At 43.6% G+C, this 17,603-nt stretch overlaps 1 protein-coding gene across 2 annotated transcripts in view; it reads right to left on the reverse strand.

The window, feature by feature from the left end:
• Nucleotides 1–376: 376 nt before the first annotated feature.
• NPFFR2 (neuropeptide FF receptor 2) overlaps nt 377–17,603 on the reverse strand; it is a 44,307-nt gene continuing 27,080 nt past the window's right edge. For both annotated transcript variants that reach the window (XM_039541328.1, XM_039541327.1), the window contains exons 2-6: nt 11,780–11,839; nt 9,751–9,874; nt 8,744–9,083; nt 3,433–3,532; nt 377–1,470 (exon numbers count right to left, since the gene is read on the reverse strand). In XM_039541328.1, coding sequence (XP_039397262.1) covers nt 624–1,470; nt 3,433–3,532; nt 8,744–9,071 — 1,275 coding nt within the window. In that variant the 5' untranslated portion in view covers nt 9,072–9,083; nt 9,751–9,874; nt 11,780–11,839 and the 3' untranslated portion in view covers nt 377–623. The remainder of the gene's footprint in view (nt 1,471–3,432; nt 3,533–8,743; nt 9,084–9,750; nt 9,875–11,779; nt 11,840–17,603) is intronic.

Here is a 17,603-nt window from a genome sequence, read left to right on the forward strand (position 1 = left end):
GTGCAGGGCAGAAGGCTGGGTGTGTGTTGGGGTGGGGGGTTCAGGGCAGAGGAGTGTGGGGGTGCAGGGCAGAAGGCTGGGCATGTGGGGGGATTCAAGGGTCAGGGAAGGGTGCTGGGGATATGGGGGCTGCAGGGCAGGAGGCTGAGTGTGTGGGGGGGTCAGGGCAGAGGGCTGGGGTGCTCAGCTCGTGGGGGTGCTCCCAGCCCCCTGCTCTGAGTGGCTCATGGCAGGGGGCTGGAAGGGATGTGCCCTGTTCCACCCCCTTCCCCAAGGCCCTGTCCCTACCTGCAGGCTGCCGCTCTTCCCCCTCCCCCTCGCTAGGGCCATGCAGGGACGGAGAGGGGGCGGGGCAGGAAAGCACCAGGCTGGGGGAAGAAGCGGGGGAGGGGGAAGCTTGGCTGCCGCAGAACCAAGCTTCTGCCTCCTGCCCTCGCAGGGGAAAGCGGTGGGGCAGGGGGGGCTGAGTGGGGCTGGGGGCCGGGACCACGGTAGGCAGCTGCACGCTGCTCAAAATCGGCTCGCGTGCTGTAGGTTGTCGACCCCTGGCTTAAATCATGTGAACCTCACACCACATCAGACTCTCCCATGGAAGAGAGGAATAAACCAGTTCATGGCAACTTTCATTTTACTCCATAGTCGTTGGTTGCCTTTTCTAGGTCTTCCATCATCAAGTCCTGCTGGTTGTTGTTCATCCAGTTCCCTCTCTGAATTGGTTTCTCCTCATCCTTGGCATTTTGAGAAGGTTGGTCCTCCAGCAGCTGGTGGGTGGTTGCCGGTAATATGGCATTGCTTTGGCCCCGCTGGGAGTAGAACTCCCTGCGCATCATTTCCCCGGAGCAGAGCTGAAGCTTAAAGGCTGCCTGGAAGCCTCGGCGAAAGTTCTCGTTGAAGAAGCCATAGATAATCGGGTTGACGCTGCTGTTGAAAAAGGCCAGCCAGTGAGCAAAGGGGTAGATGTAAATGTTGATGATCTGCAGCTGGACCTCCGTCAGATTGGCATAGTCTGAGAGCATCATCAGAGTCCACAAGGGGAGCCAGGACAGGATGAAAAGTAAAGCCACAATGATGAGCATTTTGATCACCTTCTGCTTCTTCTTGGACACGGAGTGGCGCTGCTCCTGGCTCTGTTTTCCCCCTACAGGTGCCGCTTTGTTGAAGAGCGCGATCCCTATCCTGGCATACATAATGACGATGAGTGAAAGGGGGGCCAGGTAGATGTTGGTAAACAGCACCGTTGTATAGATCTTTCTCATTTCCTGATTGGGCCAGTCCTCCCGGCACCAGTAGATAGGGCTGGTTTGATTGCTATAGCCAAGGATCACCCTGAAATACTTTTCCTCTTGTACCTGCAACATGACTGCAGACGGACACATGATGGCAATAGCCAGAACCCAGATGACTGCTAGAATGACAACCGCAGTTGATGTGGTGAGCTTCTGCTTAAACGGGTAAACAATGCATCGGAACCTGCAGTGAACAGAATGCCAGAGAATAGATCTAAAAGCCACATAACCAATGTCAATAAAACCCAGTTCAGTCATTTATTTTAAACATAAGAAATACGTATGTGCAGTGAGGGCCTCAGCTGGTGTAAATCAATTGACTGATGTCACTGGCCCATGATTTGTAACAGGGGCAGGGGCGGCTCTAGGAATTGCGCTGCCCCAAGCACGGCGGCACGCCGCGGGGGCGCTCTGGTGGTCACCGGTCCCGCGGCTCCGGTGGACCTCTTGCAGACGTGCCTGCGGAAGGTCCACCAGAGCCGCCTGCCGCCCTCCCACGGCACGCCGCCCCAAGCGCACACTTGGCGCGCTGGGGTCTGGAGCCGGCCCTGAACAGGGGGTCCTCAAACTTGACAATGTGGTCCATATGTCAGTAGAGAAATTGCCTCATAGACAGTTCCCTTCCCATTCACAATTGGCTGGGCCACCTCCCTGCCCAATGACAATTGAATAACATCCCTGTGGCAATGGCAATAGCTGCTGATGTGGAAAGGTGGCATTAGGAAAGTATTTCATATAGTTTTAGGTGTCTCAATGTCACTTAGCAGCTGGACATAAGGAGGAGGAGCCAGCACCATGTGACCAATCAGTTCTGCCGGCCACCAGCGAAGTAGGCATTGGTAGCACATGGACCACAGTTTTGGAATGGCTGATTCATAAACATTTTACTTCCACTGCAAAACAGCCTCTCTCGCTGGGCCTACAGTACTCGCAGAACAAGGAATTTTCTACCATGCTGCACATGGGGGGTTTGATCTATTGGACAGATCATTGGGCCAGGCCCCCAGATGCAACACTGTATACACAGCTCTGCGTCGTCTCTCTTGTACGGCACCGGACAGTCACATCAAATGTGGTCCTACTCACTGACATCACTTGCCATTAAGAAAGGGTCAGACTCAGCAAATGGCCAACCTTTCACTGAAAAAACATTTATTTTATGCTAATTTTGAACATCCTCGACTGAATCCAAACTCGTGCTTAGGCAGACTCCGACATCACCACAGGGGTGAGGCCTGAAGAGACTGCAGCTGCTTCAAAGAAGGGCAAAGGTGGCGTCGAAGGGAGAAGGAAGCGGCCAGGAATCTGGGGCAGGAAGGGAGAGACATACCCCTGCTCCCAAAATGAGAGGAGAGAGGCAGCAGGGGACTGAGGCAGAGCAACTGGCTATCTGCCCCCAGTGGTATTCTGGGAGGGGCACCCTCCCCACAGCATTGAAGAGGCAGAAGTAGAGGCTGGGATGGAACATTTATAACATCCTCCCTTACCCCCAGGAGGAACCCAGCGCAGCCTGGCTGCGGGTTGGGAGAAGAGATGCATCCTTCATAAAAGATGGACAGGCTGGGAGGGAGGAGGAGCTCTTTAGAGTGGCCCAATGGGCTAAGTCCTGTGACCCTGATCGCAGAATTGTCACCCCTCCTGCGGCTGCTACAGACCTGGGAGGGGCCCTTCTGGTCCCAGCAGCTCTTTGATCTGCCACCTGAAGGGAGAGTAGCAGACACAGGATCTGCCAGTCTCCGCCAGGGCTCTCCCCCCAGACCGGGATGGGTGAATTCCTTGCTCTGATGGGGGATGGGGACTCACAGGCTTCGCTTCTCTCAACAGCAGATCAGAGTGCCCGAGGCTCAGAATATCGACCCGTCGTTCTCAGCTCTGCAAGCAGCAGGCGGGAGAGCTGAAGCCACGCTAAGGGGGTTCCCCTGCAGTGCCTGCTCCTCTATGGAAATTAAGTGGGGAAAAATGATGATGGCCACACTTTAACCTATCTGTGCCTCATTCTGCCCATCCTTAAATTGGGCACAGTACACCCCATCTCATCAGGATGTAATGAGGATGAATTGGTAATTGTAAATATACTGGGGATCCCGGGATATATTTGTGGGGGGGTTTTAATGAATATTGGTTTCAGAGCTTTACATCAGCTTACCTGTCAACTGCAATTGCAACCAAAGTGAAAACAGAGGCTGAGACAGAGATTCCCTGGACCATCCCACTCATTTTGCAGACCATGCTCCCAAAGGGCCAGCCTGGAAGGTACAAATTGAAATAACCTTAGAAAGGTAAATTGCCTCCTTTTCACTATAATGCTGAAGGCTCAGCCAAGGAGCATCCTTCCCAGAACAGTCCCAGAGCTGAAGTGCTCCCCCCAAGGCATAATGCTGTCCACGTGCAGGTGAATGATGGTCCACAGTGACCCACCACAAGGTAATAAAGGGGGCAGAAATGTTCTTCTGATGACCCTGATAGCAGCACACATGCATCTGAAGCATTCGCTTGAGCACCGGTTAAAGCAGCATCACGTGAGAGGAAAGGAGGATAGACACTATAGCTGCAATGGTCTCACATGCTTCCATATAAAACAGGGACCTTACCTTACAGAGGTATAACTTTCACCTTGTCCTAGCCCCCCACAGTATGTATCAACTTAGGCTCATTAGAATTGGTTAATCACTTAAACTTATTCCTGGTTACCAACTTACACATTACCCTTTACACGTCCTCTCTGAATTTGACCAACAGAGTCTACTGAATCTAACTGAGAGTAATGACATCTAATCTGGGAAAACGCACGTGCCAAGGGGTGGAAAGGAGGAATGTAGCAAGAAAAGCAATAAGGACAAGATATAGGAAGATGTGTGTTGAAGACGACCATGTCTTATTTTAAATGACACATTCTGGTTTCTCAGCATGTAAATTCCACCAGCAAAGACTACTTCAAGCCCCCTTACAAATGGCTGAGTGTGAGTAGGGCTAATGGAGCGTGACTGTACATCTAACATAGACTGCCTCCTTCACCACTCTGAACACGTTTAATTCCCAACACTGATTGCAAATAGTCATAGTAATAACTCTATACCTTTCATCACAATGTTTTTGTTGGCAAGTGTCCATGTCCGACACTGCAATAATGCACCAATCAAAAGCTCATTTTAGACAGCATGTCCCTCCCATTTCCCACCCTCTTTTTATCCAGTGAGCTGGCTGCATGGTTCTAAAGGTCCTTCCAGCCCTTTCCTAAATTTCAAAAGTGCCTCAGTATTGTTTCTGTACCTGTGTGCACTTTCACTGCCATTTCACCATTTTGAAAAACAAAGAGGTTTTTATATTTATTTAATGTATCCTTCTGAATCTTTAATATAAATAAATAATAAAAATATCCCTTTTTTTTTTTTTAGGAAAATATGCTTTTATGCAACTAATGCAAATCTAAATAAATAAATGCAAATGGTCAGAAGAATAAATGGTAAGTGATGAGATTATATTGCATGGATTTTCCAAATTTTCATAATTATACAGCAAGTTTACCTCACTGGCCAGGTCACTTACAATAGTCATATAATTATTAAAATATGATCCATAGCCTAATATATAGCAGCTCCATGACTGTCACACCTGGATTAAACATTCATCATTTGTGAATTGAGAAGGAAGTTTTATTTCCAGGATTCAGCATACAACCCCCTCATTTCAAAAGAAATCTGATGAGGTTCAACAAGGACAAGTACTGAGTCCTGCACTTAGGATGGAAGAATCCCATGAACTGCTACAGGCTGGGGACCGACTGGCTAAGCGGCAATTCTGCAGAAAAGGACGTAGGTGTTACAGTGGACGAGAAGCTGGATATGAGTTGACAGTGTGCCCTTGTTGCCAAGAAGGCTAACGGCATTTTGGGCTGTATACGTGGGGGCATTGCCAGCAGATGGAGAGATGTGATCATTCCTCTCTATTTGACATTGGTGAGGCCTCATCTGGAGTACGGTGTCCAGTTTTGGGCCCCACACTACAAGAAGGATGTGGAAAAATTGGAAAGAGTCCAGCAGAGGGCAACAAAAATGATTAGGGGGATGGAGCACATGATTTATGAGGAGAGGCTGAGGGAACTGGGATTGATAGTCTGCAGAAGAGAAGAGGTGGGATTTGATAGCTGCTTTCAGCTACCTGAAAGGGGTTCCAAAGAGGCTGGATCTAGACTGTTCTCAGTGGTAGCAGATGACAGAACAAGGAGCAATGGTTTCAAGTTGCAGTGGGGGAGGTTTAGGTTAGATATTAGGCAAAAACTTTTTCACTAGGAGGGTGGTGAAGCACTGGAATGGGTTACCTAGGGAGGTGGTGGAATCTCCATCCTTAGAGGTTTTTAAGGTCAGGCTTGAGAAAGCCCTGGCTGGGATGATTCAGTTGGGAATTGGTCCTGCTTTGAGCAGGGGGTTGGACTAGATGACCTCTTGGTGTCCCTTCCAACCCTGATATTCTATGATTTACAAAGATGTATTATAGCAATAAAAGAGCATGAAAGTTTTTTCACGGGCTATACTTTTCTATCTATCTGTTTGAACTACAGAGATAAAAATTGCAACAGCTGTCATCCACACAAACTCCCATTCTTCACTTCCCTACCCTTCTTTTTGCGATATCTGATGGTAATAGGATAGTAAGAGATGTTCCAGCCTCTCCAGTTCCTTCTGATAAACATTTTGATGTTTCATCAGAGATCTAATGAACAACAAATAACATTTTTATCTCTGTGCTTCAACCTGTTACAAAATTATGGATTGCTGCTTTTTTTCTGGCTCTTTTTTACTATCAGATACCTCTGTGAATGAAGGGTTTGTATTCTCCTGGAAATTAAACTTGCTTAACTTACATCCAATATAAGAAAGAAATGCAGCATTGTAAACTGTCTGCAAGAGGTTTTGTTTGTTTGTTTTCTCTTGTTTTTTGAATGCTATGCAAAATTAACAGACCTCTTGCATAGTTTGAGCCAAAGGAGCTAATTTCCAATAATTCAAAGTTACGTGAATAAATACATAACATTTATGAGTCGGTGGGAGAAATATAGGAATATTTGGGGGTGGGAGGCTCAGGGCTTGTAATACCATTAGGGACTCTTTATTAGTTTTAAATAAACATGTAAGAAGGAATGTGTGGAAAAAATTATTTAGATATGTTAGATAACTGTAGATGTGTGCTCCTTTTGGTGGATATTATAGTTTAAATCTCCATTTAACGATAGCAGCAAAGTTGGTGTTAGCTCAGTAATCAGGGTAAAAATTCCTCTACTATTTTAACATTGTACACTAGTGTATGGGCTAAGATTAGGCCAAAAACAAGATAATGATGCCTTTTATTTTATACATTCAGAAAACTAAAACCAGTAACAACAAAACCAAAGTCTATGTAGTCATTCTTCAAATGACGGCAGGCTCTGAGATACAAAATGCATGTGGGAGCTTAGATGAAACATAAAATAAAGGATACTTGGAACACAAAGTCTTGTTTTATCTTTAAAAAACAAAACACCTATTATTCAATGTCTTAGAAGTAATACAACCCATATAATGAGCTATGGTCTTAACTGGACAAATTCAAAGCTGTGTCTCTATATCCCATGTGGTTTGAGAGCCATTATGTTGCACTACTCACGTACTATGCATACCATTATATCTGTTAAAATAATTTGAAATTAAATAGATTTTTAAAATTTGATACAGAAATCTAGATGAATATTCCTCTGATAGGTACACAAGTGCTAGACAGGCTCTTTTGTCAATAGCTACTGGTCAAAAATATTGGAGTTTTTTGTTTGTATGCTTGTTTTAGTCTAACACAACTCCGGAAGCAAGGGTTCTTTATGCTGTGTCCTTGAAACTAATACATTCTTCGTAATTCACAAATGATAAATTTCCATGACAGGTGAGAAATACATACTTATAAACTGCTTCTATAGAGTATTTTATATCCTATGCAATTAATTAGGTAAAAATGTACTAAAATTAAAAGGCCTCTTATGCAGTTTAACCCAATAGGTATTAATTTCTAATAAATGTAAAAAGATAAGAAAGGTATTAATTTGGAATATGAATAGAGATTAAATCTGTGATACCTCTAGGGGTTCTCTACCAGTTTTGAAAGACAGGTGCTACCAGATTTTAAAGACAGCTATTTGAGGGATTTAATTAGAAAGAGGAAACTTTATTCCTGGTTGAAAATTAAAAAACATATATGGCTAACTAGTAGATGGTATATAGGTTTTATTTAAAAGTTTGATAAAGAAATATAGATGTGTGCGTCTTCTGATTTTGGTATTTAAATTTTAACTTGCATTTTAATATGCTACTATGTATAATCCCATAAAAAGCCATAGGGTTAAAGAGAACCTCCCGCTGACTCAGGAAAATGTGGTACATTTGAACGTGCTCTGATGTATAATTCCATTAAAGATGGTTAAAAATGCTTTTTGATTGGCTCAACAAATGAGGAGTGTTTTTTCCCAAAACTCTTCCGCAGCTTCTGTGCATTTATTTAATTTGATTTATACAGAATTTTATTAGTGGCATACCAGAATAATTTCATCTGAAAAGAGGTAAAATGCATGAAACATATATGATTTCCCATTTATTCCTCTGTCATCAAGCCTTTCTGCATTTATGTAATTGATTTAGAATTGTACTAGTAGTTGTATACAATGATTTAATTGAATATATTCAGATTTATGCTAACTGCATAAAAGCACATTTTCCTAAAAGGTAAGGAAAGGGCATGAAATTTATGTTTGTTTTTATGTTTTATGTTTCTCATAAGAATAGATTTTTTTAAAAAATACGGTTTTCTCAAAAGAGCTGAGTGGCACCATAAATGCACACCTGTCCAAAAATGATACTGATGGGCCTCAGAAAGGGTAGCTGGGACTTTGAAATCCATACAGACAACTTATGTGACAAAAAGGGGGCTGAGGGGAAGAAAGGTGAGCAGTTTAACACAGGCTTATATCACAGCACTGGGTGTGGACACCTGTCAAAAAAATATGTGGGGAGGAAATGTATAAAGTTATTACCACTAATGCTCATCACATTGTGTAATTGTGTCCAATGTCTGACATCAAAACAAGCTCGGTTCAGGGATGACCATACCTATTTAAATGAAAAATATATATATTAAATTAACCACATGAAAAATCTAGCATATAAATATAGTCAATATAAAAAGTCAAAATTTGCCAACTGATCACGCACAGTTGCCAGGCTATTTCCTATTCTGTTCCTGGTTCTGCTCTCGTTTACACCAGATTTTTGTCAACTGAAGTCAACAAAGCTTTGCCGTTGTACACTTGGTGCACTGGAATGGTGTACTGGCCTTCTAGGAATGCCTGAGGTACCTGAGAAAACAGATGCGCCTTAGCTGTGGTGGTGAAGAGCTAGCTATGCTGACTTTTTATCATTGTGGGGTTGGGGTTCACCTACCTGCTATGATGTTATCCAGGAGAGTGGTGGGCATGCAGAATATCCCCACCAGTAAGTCACTGACAGCCAGATTCAAGATGAAGAGGTTTGTGACTGTGCGCATGTGCTTGCTCCTCAGAACAATGAAGCAAACCACTCCATTGCCAAGCATACACAGGAGGAAGATGAGGAGGTAGGAGATGATGAAGATGGCTGCCACTGGTGGCTGATGAAGGTAGAAGTCCACATAGGAAATGTTATGGTCTGGGTATGGATACTTGTATGTGCCATTGAAACTCCATATGTGAGGCCAACTGACTGAAGAATTGGAATCCACTTTCTCATCCATATTGAATTGTGCCTTGTAAGGTTAAAAAAAAAGAGCATATTATAATATGCCTGAAAGCTGCCTAAAGCGATCCGTGTGCCCATTTCCCATTAAAATAGGCACTGCTGCTGTATTATAATCTTGTAATACCTGTACAAACAATTATATATACACCACATCTGGCACCTGTACTCTGCCTACATATATTTGCCAGGACTGATTATAGCAGCCCATCGTCTGAGCAGCCTCAAACAGCTGCTGCTTTTTCTTTCAAAATATACAATGTACCATAGAAGTTATTCCTTCTTTCCTTCACTAACTGGGGTGCTGTGGTTTCTGGGTGTTCAGTTTGAGACAGCTTGGGCCTCCTGTTTAGACATGGCTTCTGCAGGCGCTCAACGGGCTGTGTTTAAAATTGGGCACCCAAAATTAATGGCCACTTTAAAAAATGTGGGCCTTTCCAGCTGGTACTTCACACCTCTCAGAGCTAGAGTAAGGAGATTTCAGTCGTTAGAAATCTAGGAATCCTCCCTTCCCAATGGGATGAGGCTTTTGTTTCCAGCAACTGGAGATCATAAGATATCATGAGCCTTTAATGTCAGGATATTTCTACAGCGGTATGTATAGCTATGTGTCTAAAAGGGGATGTGGTCATTCTGTTTTCTGTGAGCTGCACCTTCCAACGAAGAGAAGTTGCTACCTGTTTGCAACGGCAGCTGCGAGACTGTTGATCTTTTGTGTTTCACTTCAGGTGCAGAGTATTAGTGAATCACCGTTCTCTCTCTCTCACTCACGGAGACTTTATATTTGTTGTTTCTTCTGTCCTTTAACAAGAAATAAGACATTTAAACCAGGAAATGCATATTTTGTGCTTAGGATCATCTAGCAGTTAAGGTGCTGGCCTAGAACTCAAGATATCTGGATTCATTTCCTGGCTCTGCCGCTGACTTCCAATGTAACTGTGGATAAGTCATACTTAATCTCTCTGTGCCCCAGCTCCCCATCTATAAAAAGTAGATAATACTGCCTTTCCCACTCTTCGTCCATCTCATATATTTGCACTGTAAGCTCCTTAAAGCAGAGATCATCTCTCACTCTGTCTTTGTACAGCACCTTGCACCGTGGTGCTCTGATCAGGGTTGAGGCATCTACATACGACTGTAATACGATTTATAAATACTAATAATAAATACTGTATTATGTTTCTTAGAGCTTTTTTTAATTTGCTTGCTTGTAAAATGTTTCCCATCTTTGTGCCTTCCTTGGGTATATTAGAAAACTTAACTGAGTTCTGCATCATCCTGGAATGCAGTAGATTTGACTAACCAGGAATTGTAGAGTGCCAGTGTTTGTTAGTATTAGAAATGAGGTGGGAGTGTTTTGGTGACATGGGCATCTGAGTCTGACAGCGTCAAACTTGTATCAGTCATTGCCCACAGATATTTCAACCGTGTTAGAGACAACTCTATTCTAGAGTGGCCCTTAGAGGCAATGTGATCTGTGCAGTTTTCTCTTCCCCACCCCAGCCCAAAGAACCCACTCATCAAACTACACACACAGTAACCTACTGAAAATAACACTGTAAGCCAGATTGTGACCCAGCTCCCTCAGCTGAGCGAAGGCGTCAGGGATCACAGGCTAGCTCAGCCACTGAATCCCAGTAATAATACTGTATTGATGGTAGCTCAATAGATAGGTGCGGCTGAGCATGTTCAAATGCAGCTGGTTAACATTTCCACCTGAACCATTCACCTGCCTTGGAACGTCAGAACATCTTCCAGAATTTCACACTGCAAAAACTTGATCTAACATATTTTTCAGTTTTACTATGACAAGGTTGCTGCACGAACCATAATATTTTGCAAACAAACTAGAAGAAAGCGCTTGGGATTTAAAACACGTCTTTCCCCTTATTTGTTTCCATCAATGTTTGAAGTGCTTTTTTTCTGGTCCCACCTAAATATTGGGGCATAGAATGTAGGGGTTTAAGGACAGATTGTAAAGCCATTCCTCACGTGAGTGACATTGTCATCAGTGGAATTGCTTTGTGAGGAAGGGGTTCACGAGCTGGCCCTGAGTGTTTAGACTGATTTAGTCAGAATAGAAAAAACTAAGAGGTAGAACCCTCCCATGCTCCACCCATAGCACACCAAAATGGGATGCCACTCACAGGAGTTGTGCAGCTGTAAAGAGAGACAAGGAAATTATAAACGTGTTAGCTTTTCCGTTGCTTAACTACTCCTTTGTAAACAAGAGCTGAGCCTCGCTTGCTCACAATTCTCTCAGTGCTAGCCCAGCTCTGCTTTTATCGTGTTTAATTTTTATTTAGAGATTTTTGTCTCTCTCTCTTCAAACTTTGTTTCACTTTGCATGTGTGTAATTGGTGGCAGAGACTGCACACTTAGGGCTATGCTTTTGTCAGATGTTCATAAGTCAGGGAACCCGGTCATTGATCTTAGAGAGGAAGGGGTCATTAACTTCAGAGGAAAAGGGGATCATTTGATCAAAAATCAGGGCTCTGCAAGGACTGTTCCCAGCAGGTGCTGTGTGGGAGCTAGTATCAACCAATGTGAGGCCAAGGACTGCTACAGAACAAGAGGATTGCCTGGTGAGTGCAGTTACAATACCTCACCCAGATGTTCCCCAGGTTTGCATGTCCATACATCTCAAGAAATGAGTGGACACCAAACCAACCAAAATGGCGGACAGTGAGCACTGTGGGTACTTACCTACTGCCTCTGAAAAGCAGGCTCCAAGTCCCACAGCAAATCAGCCTTGTTCAGAAAAGACTTCCAATGGAGAAAAAGAGGAAAATCTTGTTATGAAACCCTTTTGCATTATATGTCTTATATAGAAAGTAACTTTCTAGATCACTGCCTAACATATATCCCAATAGTACATAACGCTTTATGGGCCAGATCCTCAGCTGATGTAAATAGGTGTAGCTCTGTTGCTGGCCCTATTCTTATATACAAAACTATAAATAAAATTAAAAGAAGGGGAAAAGCAAAAATCTTTGTGTAGGAAAGATTTTTGTTCTTCACCTTGAACCTGAAAGACAAAACAAATATTAATAATGCAGCTGACGAAATATTTCCACCACACTTTCACCAACTCTTGAGGAGTTATACTGTGCAGACATTTTAGATTCATCCTTTCTTTATATTTCACATTTATATATTGATATTTTTTGCCCTCTAGATCCAGTAGAACTGTGAGATCCTGCACATTCTTAATCATAATCTTAACCCATATCAGAGACTCTTAACCTGTGTGACACAACCCATGTAAAACGGATATTAGTCACCAGATTACACGTACACTGATGTCGTGACATCTACATTGACTCCAGAGGCCCTAACCTCTTTTCTGCACCCAAGTGGCTTAAACCGATTCTTGGTTTTATCTTCGATGGAGACTTTGAAACTCAACTAAATTAGATACTGAATAAGGTCAGATTTCTATCCAACGTACAACTGACAATTTGGAAGTAATTTAATTAAAACAGGCTTATTTATTTATATACTGAACAGGCATATCTAACTAGGTCAAAGGAGCAGTGTTGATTTTAATAAGACCAACTAACTTCATATTAAAATAGGTGACAAGACACAAAAATAATAGGAAAGGAAGCTTTCAAGACACTTCCAATAATTGTTTCTCTTGACTGGGTCGAAAATTGAACTTGAGAGCATCCATGAGTGTGACTAGTCATGGAGAGGGAAGGGAAATGCTGGCTGGATCTTCTTTTTTGATGGAGAATTGTGATGGGCCCACAAGCGTTAAAAGTGTGTCAGAGTGTGAATATAGACACTGTCAAATAATGACACCCAGGACTGGCCTCAAGGCAGGGTTCTGACGAAGAGATGTGTATACTAGAGCTGGAATGGTGTAAATTCCCATGCTAGCTCTGATCTATGGCAAGGGAAAGGCTCCAACAGCTCCCTGCAATGGGGAAAGGCTACCAGCAGGGAGGCAGCAGGAAACTACACTGCCAAAAATAGAAGTGTAGACAGAGAAGGCACGGGCTTGGGCATGGAGAGAGAAAGAGAGAGAGAGCTGTGAGAGAGAGAGCTGAACCCATAGGGTTCAAACATGTCTTTACTCGTCTAAGCAATGCCTCACCATCTACACTGCTATTTATAATCATTCTAGGGGCATGCAGTGCATGTCCTCTATATGCCACCGTAAGATCTGTGCAGTATAGATGTACCTTCAGAGCCAGGCTCTGGGTAGATCATACGTGACTTGGGATGGGATCTTATTCCACTGCTGGGCTGATTAAGATAAGGACACATTCTGTCCCAGTGGAAACACCAAAAATTGGTGGGAAGTCCTGATTTGTTTTAAAAGTTGTATTTGGCTTCATTTTGTTACTAATCAAGACAAACCTGTGGGGATGCCCAGCTACCAACATTACAGATTGCTGAGACTCACTGAGATACTTAATGAAAAGTAAATGAAACACCAAGAAATGAAGCAGCATGTGTAAGCAATGCTGCATCACCGATTTGTCTTGCAGGGTAAACAAAGCACTGCAACATACCTTTATAAAGCTAACAGGATTGTGCAATCAAAATGTAAGACATTCACATCCATGCGGAGGGCCAGCAAGAAGATGCTGCATCAGGTAAGACTCACAGCCTATTTGGAAGGCTTAAGTGTTCTTAAAAAGCAGAAGTCAGTCCCCAAAAACCCATGAGATTTTAAAAAATAATACATTTTTGCTTCTTTTTATTTGCCTTCTGGTTTTGAGCCTCTGAAGTCAACTTGTTTCAAGTTTTCAACCATGAGGACTAGAAATTTACTTTTTATTTTAAAAGAAAGCTGAGATTCTTATAGAATCACTTGATCCCAGGTACTAGGGCTTTAAGGAGAAGACCAAATATCAGGAAAGCTGGCAACACTGCAATGGTGCAAAGACCTTGCACTGCTCTTTTGCAATGGCATGAATTTCATGCTATATTGTATTCCCTGATTTGCATGGCTCCCAGAGAATCTTTGCCATCAAAGAGCAGCAGAGGGGTAGGGGAGGAGATGTCGTCATTGCAGAGAAAAGAGAGTTGTGTGCAGATGCCTCTTGCCTTCAGCAGATCTATGGCTCTTCCAGAGATCTATAGATTGTAGGGGATAAACTCCCTGCCATTTCAGAGAAAGAATTAAGAGGAAAGTCTGTCAACCAGATGTGCCATTGCTCTGCGCCCTATGTTGTCATTTATATTAGTGCAAAATGCTACTATTCTGATTTAGAAGGGTTTTACAAACAACTGCACAAGGAGTGCGGCAACTGAGAATTTGGGTCCATGGGTATGTCTACACTGCAGTTAGACACCCGTGGCTGGTCCGTGCCAGCTGACGCAGGCTTGTGGGGCTTGGGCTAAGGGCTGTTTAACTGCAGTGTAGACATTTGGGTTCAGTCTGCCACCTCACAGGGTCCTAGAGCCTGAGCTCCAGCCCAAGCCTGAACACCTACATCACAATGAAACAGGGTCTTAGCCCAAACCCTGCGAGCCCGAGTCAGCTGGCAGGGGCCAGCCACGGGCATCTAATTGCAAAGTAGACATACCCCGTGAGTACAAAGTCTCTGCTGTCATTAGTATGACTCCTTAATCAATGGGGAAATTGAATTAATGCATGCAACTAAAGCAAGCTACACTGATAGGCATGTCTATCTAGTGCACTGTTTCCTGCAAACGCACATCTCTGTCCCTTCCCATACATCCGCAAGATTCTACCTCCCTGTCTTTTAATGAATTATCCATAGACAGTGATTTTTTTCAAGTATGTGTGTGAATCCAAAATTATTCCCCAAATAAATACCCCCAAATAAATTGGGCTAAGTTTTGGTCTGTACTCTAACTCTTCTGGAGCAATTGGCTGCAAATATTCCACAGTTAAAATCTGGGCTGTTTTTACTGAACATCTAGGGCCTGTTTCACCTCTCTACTACTCCAGTTCTATGCCAGTGTAACTCTGCTGGAACCAGCATGAAATTGCAGTAACCCGGTGGCGAGTCAGATTTCTGGAGTAGCCACCATGGTACGTTTCTTATTCCCTGGTTAGATGAGTTCAAAGCCTTAGAATCAGCTTCCTGGGGTGAATATTATAGATTGTAAATTCACTCTTCTCAAACATTTTGTAATATTTGTTTCAAATTCGCAGCTTTAGCAAACATGGCTGGCTGTAAACTCGTTCACTGGACTGTTCAAGGGAAGTGAACCCAGAAAGGGGTGGAAACACAATAGAAGCTAATTCACAGTGAATTGTTTTGCAGCGTTCGTCCAGCTGTATCCTCTCATTGAAGCCCACCATTGGAAGACACTCCCAGCTATACATAATAACACTTTAATATACTTACAAAGAAGAATTATGTGAGACAAACAACTTCAAGCCGGGGGGAAACTGCACTTCCAAAAGGCAGCCTCCCCCTCTGCTATATCAGTGCCCTTCTCCCTCTCACTGTTGCCCTGCTGTTGAGGTTTTGTGTTGCTTTTAGATAGAATGTCCCTGGGCCAGGGAGCTTGAGCCAGATCCTGGTCTATGTGAAGTCTGCTTTGTGCTGCTCTGACCTAAACGGCCAACTAAGGATTTCTGTAGCGCATGGGGAGTCCCCAAGCAGGGGTGCTGCAACAATTTTTACAGTGGGGGTGCTGATGATGGAAAACATGTGTTGGGCGTTTGTTGTTACTACTTCAAGCCAGGGCGCACGGCAGTGCACCCAGCATCCCTAGTTCCAGCACCTCTGTCCCCAAGTAGCACAGAGCCAGTATAACCAGCCCAATGCCTCTTTGAGTCTGCAGCACGGAGGGTATGTTGGGCAAGACGTGGCCAGAGTCCTGTACTGCTCCAGGCATCCTCAGTTGACACAGTAACCTTTTGTGGGGAGGCACTTCAGCTGGGCATCTGCTAGATCAACGTCAGGGCTACTCTAACTCATGCCAGGTCTACACTTAAAACACTACAGCAGCGCAGTTGCAGCACTTCAGTATAGACCAGGGGTCAACTTTCAGAAGCGGAGTGCCGAGTCTTCATTTATTCCCTCTGATTTAAGGTTTCGCATGCCGGTAATACATTTTAACGTTTTTAGAAGGTCTCTTTCTATAAGTCCATAATATAGAACTAAACTATTGTTGTATGTAAAGTAAGTAAGGTTTTTAAAATGTTTAAGAAGCTTCATTTAAAATTAAATTAAAATGCAGAGCCCCCCCGGACCGGTGACCAGGGCCCAGGCAGTGTGAGTGCCACTGAAAAATCAGCTCCTGTGCTGCCTTCAGCACCCATGCCATAGGTTGCCTACCCCTGGTATAGACACTCCATGCAGTAATGGGAGGGGTTCTCCCACCACTGCAGTTAATCCACCTCCCCGAGAAGCAGGAGCTAGGTTAACAGAAGAATTCTTCCATTGACCTAGCACTGTCTGCACCCCTGAACGATGTAACTAGGCCAATAAAAGTTTTCAGTGAAGACCAGCTCTTGAAACCAGTTCAACCACAGTGATCAGGGGCATACAACACATTTGTCCCTCAGCTCCTGGACTGAGCTTGGCTTTGCTTGACTGGATCCAAGGACAGGGCCCTTTGACATTGTACTGGCCGGTACAGCCCTACGTATATATCTTTCGTGTCCTATAAAGATGAATTACAATAATAAGAGAAACTTCATGAAGTCAAAGCACGTTTGAAGGTAATGACATTCTTGCCTATTCTGTAGCTGGTCTGAGATGAATGTGGCACCGTGAATAGTGTTGTTATTCTTAAGGTTGCCAATAATGAATATGAATCAGGAATATTAATTCCACAGCTTGGAGACTACTGTGTGGTAGGGAGCTCTTTGTTGGGTTGAAAGTGATGGAGGAGAGCATTGGCATGAAGGAGGAAAACATGAAGGAATCTTTTATGCATGGACATGGGCCTTGCTAGTTAAAATAGACAAGGATAAGGAACCTGCAGAGGCTGAGAGGACAGACGCATAAGTCATCTGAGCAACAGGAAAATATCATAATGTGATGCATAAATTCTATGAGTTAATAAATAAAAATGATCTATTTTAAAAACAGAGAGACAAGGCAGGTGAGGTAATATCTTGCATTGGACCAGCTTCTGTTGGTGGAGAGATGAGCTTTCAAGCTTACACAGAGCTGAGGAGCTGCAGAGGAGCTCTGTGCAGCTAGAAAGCTCGTCTCTTTCACCAGCACAAGTTGGTCCAATAAAAGATTTTACCTCACCCGTCTTATCTCGTTAATATCTGGGACCAACACAGCTACAACAACACTGCAAACTTTAAAAAAAACACTTGACAAGGGCACAGATGGCAGCATAATTACCTGCCTTTAAATTTCATGAGACAGAGAAGGGAGGAAGAATTGGCAGAGAGATTATTTTTTTAATATGCAAAATGAAAATCTGTGAAAGATGAGAGCCAAATCCTCAGCATTGTTCCACTGAATTAAATGCAAAGAGGCCAATTTATGTTAATTGAAGATCCAGCCCTGGGACTTTAACAAAGCCATGCTTTGGAAGGATAAGAAATGGATTTTTATAGATAAGATACTTG

This window comes from Mauremys reevesii, linkage group 5, assembly GCF_016161935.1.
Source record: "Mauremys reevesii isolate NIE-2019 linkage group 5, ASM1616193v1, whole genome shotgun sequence".
In the NCBI taxonomy this organism is placed as follows: domain Eukaryota; kingdom Metazoa; phylum Chordata; order Testudines; family Geoemydidae; genus Mauremys; species Mauremys reevesii.